Here is a 12,612-nt window from a genome sequence, read left to right as displayed (position 1 = left end):
AACCGGCTTCGGAAAAGACGAAAGAAAATGGGAAAGGCGGAGAGCGAAATAGTAGCTCGGGGTGTATGTTTATAAGGTTCGTATATCGCCCACACCCCTTTCCATATCCACCTCTATAGAGAGGATCGAAGCTTTGCAATATCGGAAATCAATGACCACCGGAATTTGCTGATACAGGCGTGTATACAGGAGGCCTGGAAGACTCTCCGCGTTCTATTCGCGCCACGTTCGACAAATGTTCCTTTGACCATCCAGCCGGAAAGTACGTGTGAGCTCGTCCGTGTGTGTGCTCATTAGATCCACCAATTATGTATCCACTCGGTGGCATCTTCCCTCTCGAAAGCAGTGCGCTCCGCCAGGGAAAGCGAATTGGATTTCTACAAAAATTCGTATTCTTCTGGCACGTCGACCGTTTCGGCGAGACTTGAGTCTCTTGTGTGAGCAACGAAGCGGTCAATAAGTGCAAAAAAATATCGCACAAATGTTTATTTTTATGTGAATTAAAAAGCTAGCACGGGGGAAAAAGGAAGCAGCCACCTTAATTGGACGATGGCGAAACGGAATTGTGAAGACAATCGAGTTGCTCCTCGAGAAGAGTCATAATCGCTTTCACGAATCCGAGCAGCAATGTTTTCTCGTGGATTTTCTAAGGAATAACAAAACAAAAGAAGCTCGGAGAGGCTTTCCCACGTCGGAATAAAAACCCTCGTATCCTTTCTTCTCGAGTTTTGGCACTGACGCGTGTAAGATTCCGCCAGGAGAGCTCGGGCATGCCTGGGAGCGTGGAAGGGCACGTCAATTGTTCAAAATCAAGATCGAGACGCGGTGCGACGGGGGTTCGGAGGAGCTGCGACGTGCATCGAGTGCAAGCAAACAAAAGAGTGCCGGATCGATAGGATTTGTCACGTAAAATGATGAGACGTGGGCAGTTTCGACAGGGAGCAGTCAATAAAAGTGATGCCGTAGTCGAAGGTTTTCCCCGAGGGGACTGGACACGGGTCGAGACAAAAGGGGGCGGAGGACGAGCTGCAGGTTTGTACGGCGTATGAGGAGGTGCTGCTCTCGGATGCTTCAAGGTCTTGCACGTCGGAGGAAGCAAAATAAAAGATGAAAAAGTCCCTACGTTTGATTCGATAGGGATTAAATCATCCTGTACGAATGTGTAGGTTGAACAGCAGGGAGACACACGTATGGAATGAAGAAGCGAGGATGACGGCTAATGAAGCGTCCAGGATCGTGCTGGGAATCGCGAAAATGTGATATCCTCGGAGATCCTCGCGGAGTCCGGGGGAACAAAAGCGGATATTCCCCTGACGCGGAAGAAGAAGCCGCGCGCTTCGAAGCTCCGAACTGCCGGGAAAAACCGAGGCGAAAAAAGGGGAAAATATTGTATTTTTTTCGCGTATATATTTGCCAGGGAACTCGTACGAAATCTCTCGGTTACACGTTATCTCAATTTCCTGAGGGCAATCCATTAATATTTCTATTTCATTCTTTGCCTCGCTTTTACATTTTTTTTCGAGTGCAGCTCATACAAGTCCAAGAGGTGGGCAGCGAGCGAGCGAAAGAGGCGCAGGAGAGAGACGGAGATGAATTTCGCTCCGCGGCTGGCTAACGTCTTAGCCTATCTCGGTGCGCTCTGCGGAAAAAAAGCGAGAAAGAGAGATAAAGAAGCGGTCCTGCGCCTACGCTCTCTCCGACCCTTTGTATATTTCTGGGTCAGTTGAGAGAGAAAAAGGAAAAAAGAGAAGCTCGTGCTTTCACCGGACCTCTCTGCTGCACGAGAGACCCCGCCGTTTTATTTCGCTCGTGCTTGTGCTGAAAAGCTCGAAAAAAACGAACGCCCCGGCAAAAGTAAAACACAGAAGTTTCTCGATTCAAAAGGTGCGCACAAAAGCGGGCTCGCGCGCGACTGCCCGCTACTCGGCCAGCAGACTACTCATGAACTGCACGTTTCCGCGCGCTTTTTCTCTCCTACGCCCTCTCGCTCTCGCTCTCGCTCTCGCTCTTTCTCTCTCTCTCTCTCGAGCCCTCGCAACCTTTACGTTTCGCCCGGCCGTCGCCGAATGAAATGCGTACCTGGCGATGAGTTTTTAATTAACGGATAAAGAGAACACGTTCCAAGCAAATATCGCGTTGCACGATAAAATAACTTGCTGAAAAATTAATCAACGGAACAGGATTCCATCTTTCAAATTCCGCTTTTACCTACGAAACAAAAATACGATATTTGTGGAACGAGACAGGGGACTCGTGATATGAAAAAAGCTTCGAATTATAATCGAGCACGCCAAGTTCGCTGTACCGACTGATTGATTTTTCTGTAGCGAAATATCGAGAGGCTCGTTTACACCACTTTTTCATCATTGATAACTCGATATTTCTATCCAACAAAAACACTAATTTACAAAGAAATCTCGAGTTACGTTCTCGGATCGTCAACGGTTACGGATGAGCGAGTAATTTTTTCAAATTTCGGTACACGCCGCACAATCCAGAGTTTCGCGAAACTCTCAATATTCAGTTCGTTTTGAATTTCGGATGCGTAGAAAACTTTGTAAATTTGATTAAAATCGTACGATTTAAGGATTAAACGATATTTCGTGGCTTGTGTGTGCTTTTGTGTTTACATGGCAGTTCAGCTGTACGTGCTGGTAGCTGGATTTGAACGCAGTACGATGAGAAGTTTGGTCGCTTATCTTCGAATGAATAAAATCACAATAGTTGACGACGCCAGAAATAGCAGCCCCGCGCCCTCGCGCATCGTTAAAGCGTGGCCGAAAATGACAATTTGAATTAAACGGAGCTCTGAAAAAGCTGCGCGATTTAATATCAAGGTGAAGGGATCTCGAGGATGGAGGAAAAGAGAGCGAGATGGAAAAGAAAAAGGAGGAGAAAGATGAGCGAGCACGAGATTGAACGAGGGCGAGGATGGCGGCGCCACGCGGGTATTTATATCCCCGTGGCGACCTTTGACGGCCGGGCGCCTCGACGCTTTCTCCCTCAATGAAACCGTCGACGACGAAGAAGAAGCCTCCTGGTGCCTCTCAATCTCTTGCCTTCTCACTTTTCTCTTCTCTTATTCTACCCTCACGAACGTACACCCACACGCGGGCGTGCAGCTACAGACATATCCATCCTTTGCCGTCTCTTCGTTTTCGTCTCTATTCTCGAAGAGCACGAAAGAGCCAGAGAGAGAGAGAGAGAGAGAGAGAGAGCGCGAGAGGATGAGAGAGGCGGAGGGTCGTCGTACGAAGAGTGAAAACGGCAGAGGGCCGAAAGACGACGACAACGTCGACGGAGAAAAGCGGCGCCAAAAGAGCCAGCCACCCAGCCAAGCCCTAAATGCCACGAAGTCTCGATAGTCTCGAGTTTCGTCTACTACTACTTACCCGCCGGGCCACAGCCTCTCAAAGTACGCATTGCGTCGAGAGCTCCCAGAGAGAACAAAAACGAGAAGAAGAAAAATAGCGAGCGAAAAAGTACGTAGCTTCTCTATGACTTGGGATCCGAAGGCTTCCGATCCAATAGTTGATGAAAAAAGGGGAGGGAAGAAAACAAAACTGAAATCCCATTTTTTCGCTGCCACGCCCAATCCCCTCTCCCCATCTTCAATTTTTCTTCTACTCCGAACTTATTCACTGCGCGCTTTTGCACAAAACTTTCTATTTCCTGCTTCGCTGTACACACACGCGCGCGCGCGCTCGATGTATGCGAATTATCCCATGGAATATAAATCTCCTCAGTCAATATCCTGAATAAAATTGAAACGGATGCGGTTTTGATGCATTCCATATATTTTACGGAGGTGAAATACTTTAGTATTTCGGAGCCTCTCTATTTGATACTCCACCGCATATTTATCTAAATATTACCACAAAACGCGTCGTCATTTTTTTAACAATTTTCTCCTGCTCCAGTTCGCAGAATTTACTCGCGAGGGTTTTTCTTAAAAGGACACGAAACTGCGATTCTCACGAACGAGAAAACTTGATCGGATCAAACAAGTAATCGAGCAGCAACCCAGCTTGTCTCATGCTTTCGCCAAGAGTTATCATCCACAGACTAACAGAAATGCTCGCGAAAGTAGATCCAATTCACAGATGCATAAAACATGAGAATTTAACATTTTATTTGAAAGTTTAACACCAAACGAAATTTCCCACTATAAAAATATGGCGGGAAAGATGAAGAAAAAGAAGAAAGCGAAACGTCAGTGCTTCTCTACTTTAACCTTGGTCGTGAAATTCAAAGGTATAAGTTGAGTGGATGAATTCATAAATGGGTATGAAAGCCATTAAATAAAATACATAACTGGCATTAGCAAAGTGCTTTTGGGATCCCCTTTGTCCTTAAATTTGACTGGAAAGCTCGAAGCGAATTTCCTCACGAAGTAGGTACACCTAGTTGAACTTTGCAGTCATGCAGTTAGTTCTGTGATCCTCAAAAGCACAGCAATAATCCTATATACATGCAAGCGCGCACTCGTGCAAGAGTGAAAAAGATAGAGATAAAGACGGTAGAAAAAGTGAGAGAAATGTAGAAAGGGAGAATGTGGTCGCAGAACTGGCTCAAGTACCGTAACTTTTGCAATTTCGGAGTCCGTTTACCGTGGCTCTCGTTCCAGTTCACTTATAACTCTTGTTCGTTTCACTCCGTTTCGTTTTCTTTTTTTATTTATTTTTTTATTTATATACCCTTCGCCCCGAGATTTTGATTCTCTTTGCCCTTTTCTATTCCCTTTTTGGCCATTTCGTGTCCCAGGCGAAGGAATATACTCGGCGTGCGGTGACCTGAAGCTTTCATTCAATAGTTTTGAAACAGTGAGCAGCCGAGCGCGGTTGGGCACGATCTTCGTTTAAAGAACTCTCCAACATTTCACGAATACTCAAATGTTTTCGCGCTTTCTTTCTTTGAACGGATTCGATTCGTCAGGTTTTTTTCGGCGAATTATTTCGCTGAAAAATCGTCCACGTTCATTTGTTCGACTGCAGCGGTTTTCGTTCGACGGGAAATTTCGAATCGCTCTCACCGCAAACCTCGAAAAAAGGCCTCGTTCCGGCGAGCTCGAAACTTCGATTTCCTGCGACGCTTCCATTCCCGGATTCTACGTAGCGGTGATTAATGCGCGGCGGTTGAAAATAAAAATGAGGAATGACCGGAATCGCTATCAAAGCACCGAATTAACCCGCCGAATGCGGCACGCCCGCGGTTACCGAAGATTGCCAAGATTTTTCAACGAAACTCTCTGTCTTTGTCATTCCAGGATTCCGAACATTTCCCAACGCCACACACGCTCCGGCCGAAAGCCCGCCGGGCGAGGGCGTCCAAATCGAATCACCGGCCCGACCAAACTCCTGGTCGATCGGATTACCGGACGGACCAAGTTATATCCTCAACTTTGCCTCCTACGTAAATATAGGCATAGCTTTACCCCAGTCCGCGCTGATACGTACGTCGAAATTGGACAGGTGTCATGGCGACAACATCAAAACCAAAATGTCCGCAGTATTTTCACAACTTTATTCCCTCTTCGTTCGTCGAGTGCTTTCAACGAATTTCAAGCTGATCAAGCTCCAATTAGTTTTTCGAAAAATCGTTCAAAAGGGTTGATCATGAAAAGAGAAACTGCGAAAATCAATTTATCGGAATGAAAATGATTTTCGTTTTGGGATGAAAAACCAACTGGAGCAGTCTCGAATGCTATATTTCGTCAGCTCTCGATCAACGACGATGCCTTCGTTTAGGCAGCGAATTGAAAATATTCTAATCGACTTTAACCCAATTCGGGGTGAATGAAATTGCACACAAAACTTTTGCATTTTGCCGAATGAAAATCCGAACGGAAATTGAGCTTGAGTTCGGACTCGGATTGAGTTTTCTGGAGTGTGAACACGGCTCGGGCCCGCCGATTTTAATGAAAAATGAGGACAAATATTACCCGTCGAGTTATCTTCGTCATGAAAAGTATTCCGTTGATTTTATTGAAAACGGTTAACGAATGAAGTGCTCGAAGACAAGTGAATGCGTTCGCTTCGGTACGAGTAAACATAAAAGTCACTTGAAATTAAGGTTTTTCAGGTGGATTATTCAAGCGAGTTTATTCATAAGCGTATTTCAAGGGTCGCCGTACGCGCACCTTTATTCCCATTCACGTTTGAATGATCCGGAGAAAAAGCGTGGGCTGATAAGGTGCTCTTTGACACGTTCGAAAGGAGCCACCCTTCGGGCGGAGTTGAATTCTGAGACAAAACATCGGAGCAGCCCGTGAGCGAGTATCCGAGAAAGAAGTAAAACAGGAAAACGACACTGGCGACAGATCCGCTAACGCAAAGAGTATTAAAAAACGGAGCCGGGGGCGGAGGCGTTGAGAAAAAGGAAAAAACTTTCTCCCTCGAGTCCATAGAGCGCTTGCAAAGAAATGGGAGTGCACGCGTGTTTGCAACTTTGAAAAAAAAACGAACTGCGAGCAAGTATCCCGACGAAAGCGAGACCTGGAAAAAAGCATTGCCATTGTACTAATCCGAGTCACTAATGCGCGCCGGGTTTCTAAAGAACCGTCAAACAATAACGCGTGCGCAACTCGAACTCGTTTTTTGCCTGTTGCCATTTTTTTCTCGTCTCTTTCGTACTTTTCAGCAGCAGACAAAGTTGATGCAACGCGCGCTCGTTCGGATCGTAACGACATTCAGGACTCGAGTGCAATCAGTTTTGCGACGTTTATACGCAGGCACGCACTCAGAAAAGCGTTCATAGACGTTGAGTTGGTTGAAAAAAACGATGAATAAAGATGAAAACGAAGCTGGCTTTGTCCAGCAAATTCTGAATAATGACGCAGATATACTTGAATACTCGGAAACTGATAAAAAAAATCGACGAAATTCGTTCCCCCCTTAACCATGCCTCACCTCACTTCGGGAATAATGTTCTTCGCGGAGTTGAAAATCGCACTGACACACCGTCGAGGAAAGAACCGAGGTGAGAAGGAATAATGTCTCGGATGTGGCGAGCGCACGTAGCCTCGTTCTCTGCATCTTTCTCGTCTTCTCCTCATCCTCCGGCAAGCTTCGCAAGTTAACTTGGCAGCACACGCGAGGAAGGAGAAAAATTTCCATATTTTTCGTCACTGATAAACGAGAACGAATAGGGATGATTAATGGGAGCGGCGGAGAGGCCGAAGGCCGCCGGTGAACCGAACGATATTTCTGCGGAGCTTATATTCTGCCAACGGGTTTCCCTCGCTCGCGAAAATTCGCCGCTATAAGTGCGAAAGTCTCGGTGTATTATCGCGAGGCGGCGAACTCGCGCCGTGTCAAAAAACGAGTTTTCCAGGTCGTAGGAAAGAAAATGAGTTTCACGAACGCGAACTCGGCTTTATTAGAGAGTTTTCGAGCAGGGGGAAAAAAGATTGATGAAATAATAAATAAATCGCGGAGCTGTCGCGTTTTATCGCTGCGAGAAGAATCGCGTTTTTGCTTCCTTTGGGATTTTCTCATCGAGCAACGACGCGAGTTTCCCAGCGGGATGAACCGAGTCACGCCAACGCGAGAATTTTCTAATTCCTTCTGCACTCGAGCGGATATTCTCAAACGTTAAATTGACCGAGAAACTTCCGATAAGATTCTAGTTCAACGAGCGAATTCACGAAGCCGGCCAAGGCCCCTTCTAACCAGTCGATCCAAGTTCACCGGATTTTAGCCTCGAAATAATCGTTCGATGATTCCGAAACGATGGGTTGAGTGCGAAAGAAAACGTTGACGAGTTATTAGCACATCGATTGTTATTTCAACGCACGGAATCCTCGGCTAAGATTCGTACGGATTTGGCATGAGATTAGTCAAGAGCTCGGCATTTCAATGTTTCCAATCTCGTCGTACGTGAAAAAAAGCAAAATTTCCTACGCGAGCCCGGTCTCGAGGAGTGTTTATGTTTACACGTTCGGCTTATGAGCCTCTCTCGGTACGAAAACGATCGAAGAACGTTGAGACTCGAATATTTCGACGATTTAATCCTACGAAAAGTGATTTACGAAGAATTATCGTGAAATTGGGAAACTTGTGTCGGGCCATTCGAAATTCAAATTTAGCGAAATGTTAGCCGAGAAAAACATCGATCGAGGTGTCGGAAGGACAACGCGAGCACACCACTCGCCTCTCGCACGAAGAATCGTAATTTGATTGTAAAACACTTTCGTTCGTATTTGGCACTCGTCCAAGGACGCGTTACTCAATAAACGCATAGTCTCGGCTTTGTCGAGGCAATAGTTATGGCATGGAATCGTGTAACACACGCGACTCAAAAACCACGAAGACGACGCGATAAAGAACGTGTGCAACCTTCGATGCTCTCCGCATGGGCCGTTCCATGTCGATGGCTCTCATCACAAATCTCTTTCGATCGAATAAGTTACTCACGCTTTCAAAATTCATTTTTCATCCGGAAAGCAAGTTCGTGAAAATCCTCTGCTGGAAGGTTAAGAATTTTATTGCAGCGACTCAAATTTTTTATTTTTCGACGCTGCGGAGAAAAGTATTTTATATTTCCCGGCTCAATCGACACCTTGATTTTTGTGGTGTTTACCGTCAAAGTTGTTGCTCGTCGACTGTCGCAGTCCGATCATTTCCAATCGAATTTTTCGCTTTTCTGTCTTTGGGTTTGAAAATTATGACCAAATTTTCTCTAGCACGGAATCCCAGCGGAAAGCAAGATTTGCTGACGAAATTCTGCGCGTATTTTCACGACGCAAACTTCGATACCGTTCGACAGAGTTCGCACTGAAATCTGATTTCGTTTTCGGAAAATTCATGTTTCAGCTCGCACGTAGAGAGAAGCGTGATTGGCAGCGATAGGAATATTTTCCTGCCCCGTATATGGGAGAAAATTCAAAGTTGAGACTGAGAAAATGAATTTTCCGTTCCGCCCCCAAATTTATCGTCGAATCAACGAATAGTGGCGAAAGCATCGAGTTTGTTGGTTCAACAAAACTTTTGCGAATTCACCGATGATTCCATCGAAGTGAGAAATATTTGAGCCGCAAATTTTCGTTTCAATTAAGGCCTTGCATACGTCCAGAATTTTCAAAAAATCGATTTTTTTTACAGATTATTATTCTCTATAGTTTTAGGCGTATTTCTGGGCAAGTCAATTGTACAAATTCCCTACAAATCGAAAGTTATTATAGGAAACGTGTGATTTCGCACAACGAGAGGGCCTGATACGTACTTGAAACTTTAAACGCGTTTTTCTCAAAACTACTTTTTCTGGCCCGGTCTGCATCTTAACTCCTACGATTTTTAATATCTTTTGATTTTTTTGTTTTTAAATATTCGAAATTCTTTTCTCCATAGTCTGTCGAGTCGGATTTTTGATATCGTGATTAAAAAATTTGAAAAACATAATTAAAGTGTAACATTTATAACACAGAGTGCACACTTTTTTTGAATCTGCCGTAAATTGCCAAATTTTACGAATAAAAATCCGGCTCGACTGCAACTTTATTTGACAAGAATTTTTTTACATTTTGCAGATCTATCAACATTTCAAGGGGAAATGATGCAAACCGTGGAGCAACTTTTTTTCATAGTGCTTCGGGAAACGTGACTTTTCATGTTGTAATTTAAAAAAAATGAAATGAATTTGTTTACAAAGTTTAAATACTAATAAACATTGTGTAAAAATTATTTTTATTAATTTCTATTGTTATCTCTACTAAAAACAGTTTTTCATTTAGCGCGTTTTAGGCACTACTACGAAAATATTAAGAATTTCAAAATGATAAGAATTTAATAAAATTTGGTAAATGTATTCTTTAAAGATTTGTAAGACAATATAAATTTTTTTAGATTTTTCTACCACATAGCTCTCGAGTAATTGAACACTAAAGTTCACGTGCATAAGCATAGAGTTTATCTACATATATACAGTTATACATCTCGTGCATAAGAGCTTCGATTTAACGCTCAATTATTCGATAACCATGTGGTAAAAAAATTTGAAAAAAATTTGAAAAAAATTTTATTTGTATACTTGATGTCAAAGAATGTTATCAGCAAATTTGATCAAATTCTGGTTATTTTGATTTCGTGATCCACCCTCCTTAACGAACTTTAGTTCGTTCGCCGCGGTTCTTTGATCCAACAAAAACTTTGTCGGATCAACAAATTCCTTGTGTCATCAGTGGAAGCTGATGATGGGTTTAAACGAAGCGGCTACTTCCCATGTGACCTGAATCGACCCATACGTTCGTATACAAAGTATTACGTGCGTAGACGAGCAATCTATGCGTACGGTGGGTAATGAATGCGTGCAACATCTCGAGCTGGCGCACGAAAAAACAATATGAAGATACGTGCGAGTGTCGGATTGAAAGATTTGAGAATCGATGCACGTAGCGTCTCCTCCTCACGATTACGAGTACCGAATCGGTATAAAAGCTTGCTGGAAACCTCGTCAAAGCATCACTCGCTCTCCAAGCAACTCAGTGTTAACACACCAGACAAACCAGTCTAACGAAAAACCAAAATCCTCAATCAACATGAAGTGCTTCGTAGTGAGTATACCACAGTAAATCAATAAATTTTTTCGTTTATCAAATTTTCCTTAAAGTCGATCGGCACCGCGAATAAACACAGTGAACGAAGCAAGCTCCATCAGCACTTTTTCCAAAAGACTATATCATCACAGTAGATGCAAAATCATCGATGAAAGAAATCTTAATCCAAATCTCAATAATTTCGATTTTAAATAAACTCGATCGGTCACTTTCACGTGTGACTTTCTCATTAGCGATTCCGTTTACGGTTTATCGATCAAAGTTTCACGACAGAGTGCAACTCACTTAGGAATCCATCGATCAAATCATTCGATCGTGTTCAAAGAAACTTTTCCAGTAACATTTTAAACGCCATTCATTTTGCCATCGATCTTTATGAAACTCTTCAGCATTTCCAACTGATGTTCATTCTTCGGAGTAGAATAACTAACAAGTTGAAAAGTTTTTTCATAAATTTACAAAAGGACGACCGATTTCGGTCCAGAATCGAGACGAATCAATAGCGAAAGGTTGACGGATCCTTCGATTATATTCGCATCGATTATAAAAGTCTCACAACCCCCGTTTAATTTCCCAGGCTATCGCCGTCCTCGCCATCGTCGCCGTGGCTCTCGCCGACTCGAAACCCGTCGAGGCCGAAGCGATTGAGCCCGTGAAGGTTGAAGCCGCAGTAGCGCCGGAAGCTGCCCGCGACAAGAGAGGACTTCTCCTCGGTGCTTACACAGCACCTGTGGCTTACAGCGCTTACACCGCACCGCTCGCGTACTCCGCTGCTTACAGTTACCCGTACGCTTACTCCGCGTACTCGGCATACCCTTACTACGCAGCGGGTTACAACTCCGCCTACTATCTCGCTTGAGTCTACTAGAACCTGGACCGGAGGACAGTTTTCACCTTAAAACGACCTGAGAAATACTCAAGGACCCTGCCTCGAAGACCTGCACAATTTTCGTTATCTCAATGTGTAATGATGAAAGAAAATTTACGAAATACGCTCTCGGACTGCGACGCCGACTCGACGAAAACGAAAGAGCACTCAAAAAAAGACCCACGCGTTAACAGTTCAAATCCGATGGAAACTATTGCAAAAAACAGGCGAACAAAAATCGGACACGATTCGACAGATTGTACAGTTACGATAGATTATTCATGCTGAGAATATATCAATAACTTGTATCATTGTGTATAATAAAGAAGCATTCTTATTATCCTCAAAATCAGTCTTCGTTTTCGTCTTCTGTAAGATTTGATCCTTCTTCCTGGCCCAATACGTTTTCACTTTTTTCAACATTTTTTAGTCTTTTGTAACAACATTATCACGATCTCGTACCGGAGAATGATATTCATTGGAAAAAACGTTCGATTTTGGAGCACGTGATCGCACAGGATTGTAAAAAGATAGTTCAATGGGATCCCTCGCAGCAACCCGGATGATAAAACTCAATAAAATTCATAAAACAGAGCATGAAAAACAAAAATGGTGACTAGCCAGGGTCATTAATAACTCGAACGGAGCGATGCGAATAACTTTTATGACGAAAAAAAACGTTTTTAGTCCCGCGAGCCTCGAGCGGGTCTGGATCGGTGTGATTTTTTTGAAAATCTGTCTAATATTTATTCTGTCTCCCCGTCGATTTCGCACCGAGCTGAAAACACTGGAGATGGGAATTGGGAGAGTCGGATTGGGAAATACGCGGACGCACGCACTCGGAGCGGATATGAGCGCGGACGATTTGGAAAGAGCCAATTACCATTTGCGCGTGTGGCGGAGGAAAACCGCGAGAAACCGGGGAGCCCGAACACACGCTCTTGCCAAAAGAGGGTGCGACGACACATCCGGGAGCTGGCAGGAGTCGCGCTTTATATAAACGTACGGGAGAGCACCGTGCACGAAGCGGTAAACTTTTAATTGCCGGGTTATGGAACGCCTGCCCCAAAACTTGTCACATCCTCCGAAACGAACCAGTGGATCCCGGGGCCAATAACGAGTCGGAATGGACCAGCGGGATCGTCGTTACGAAAAAACGCGTTTTTAAGCTTATAATGCCACTGGAAAGCCG

General features: G+C 44.2%; 2 protein-coding genes across 7 annotated transcripts in view; one reads left to right on the top strand and one right to left on the bottom strand.

Annotated features, from left to right (window-relative positions):
* bsk (mitogen-activated protein kinase dJNK) overlaps positions 1–12,612 on the bottom strand; it is a 107,296-nt gene that overhangs the window by 39,688 nt on the left and 54,996 nt on the right. The window lies entirely within an intron of this gene.
* LOC122411243 (pupal cuticle protein C1B-like) lies at positions 10,459–11,769 on the top strand. Its single transcript, XM_043419912.1, has 2 exons — positions 10,459–10,549; positions 11,130–11,769. Exons 1-2 carry the CDS (start codon positions 10,535–10,537, stop codon positions 11,409–11,411), a joined length of 297 nt encoding a protein of 98 aa, XP_043275847.1. The 5' UTR covers positions 10,459–10,534; the 3' UTR covers positions 11,412–11,769.

This window comes from Venturia canescens, chromosome 5 (assembly GCF_019457755.1).
Source record: "Venturia canescens isolate UGA chromosome 5, ASM1945775v1, whole genome shotgun sequence".
In the NCBI taxonomy this organism is placed as follows: domain Eukaryota; kingdom Metazoa; phylum Arthropoda; class Insecta; order Hymenoptera; family Ichneumonidae; genus Venturia; species Venturia canescens.
Note: the sequence above shows the minus strand (reverse complement) of the source record. Positions and strands in the feature narration are given on the sequence as shown.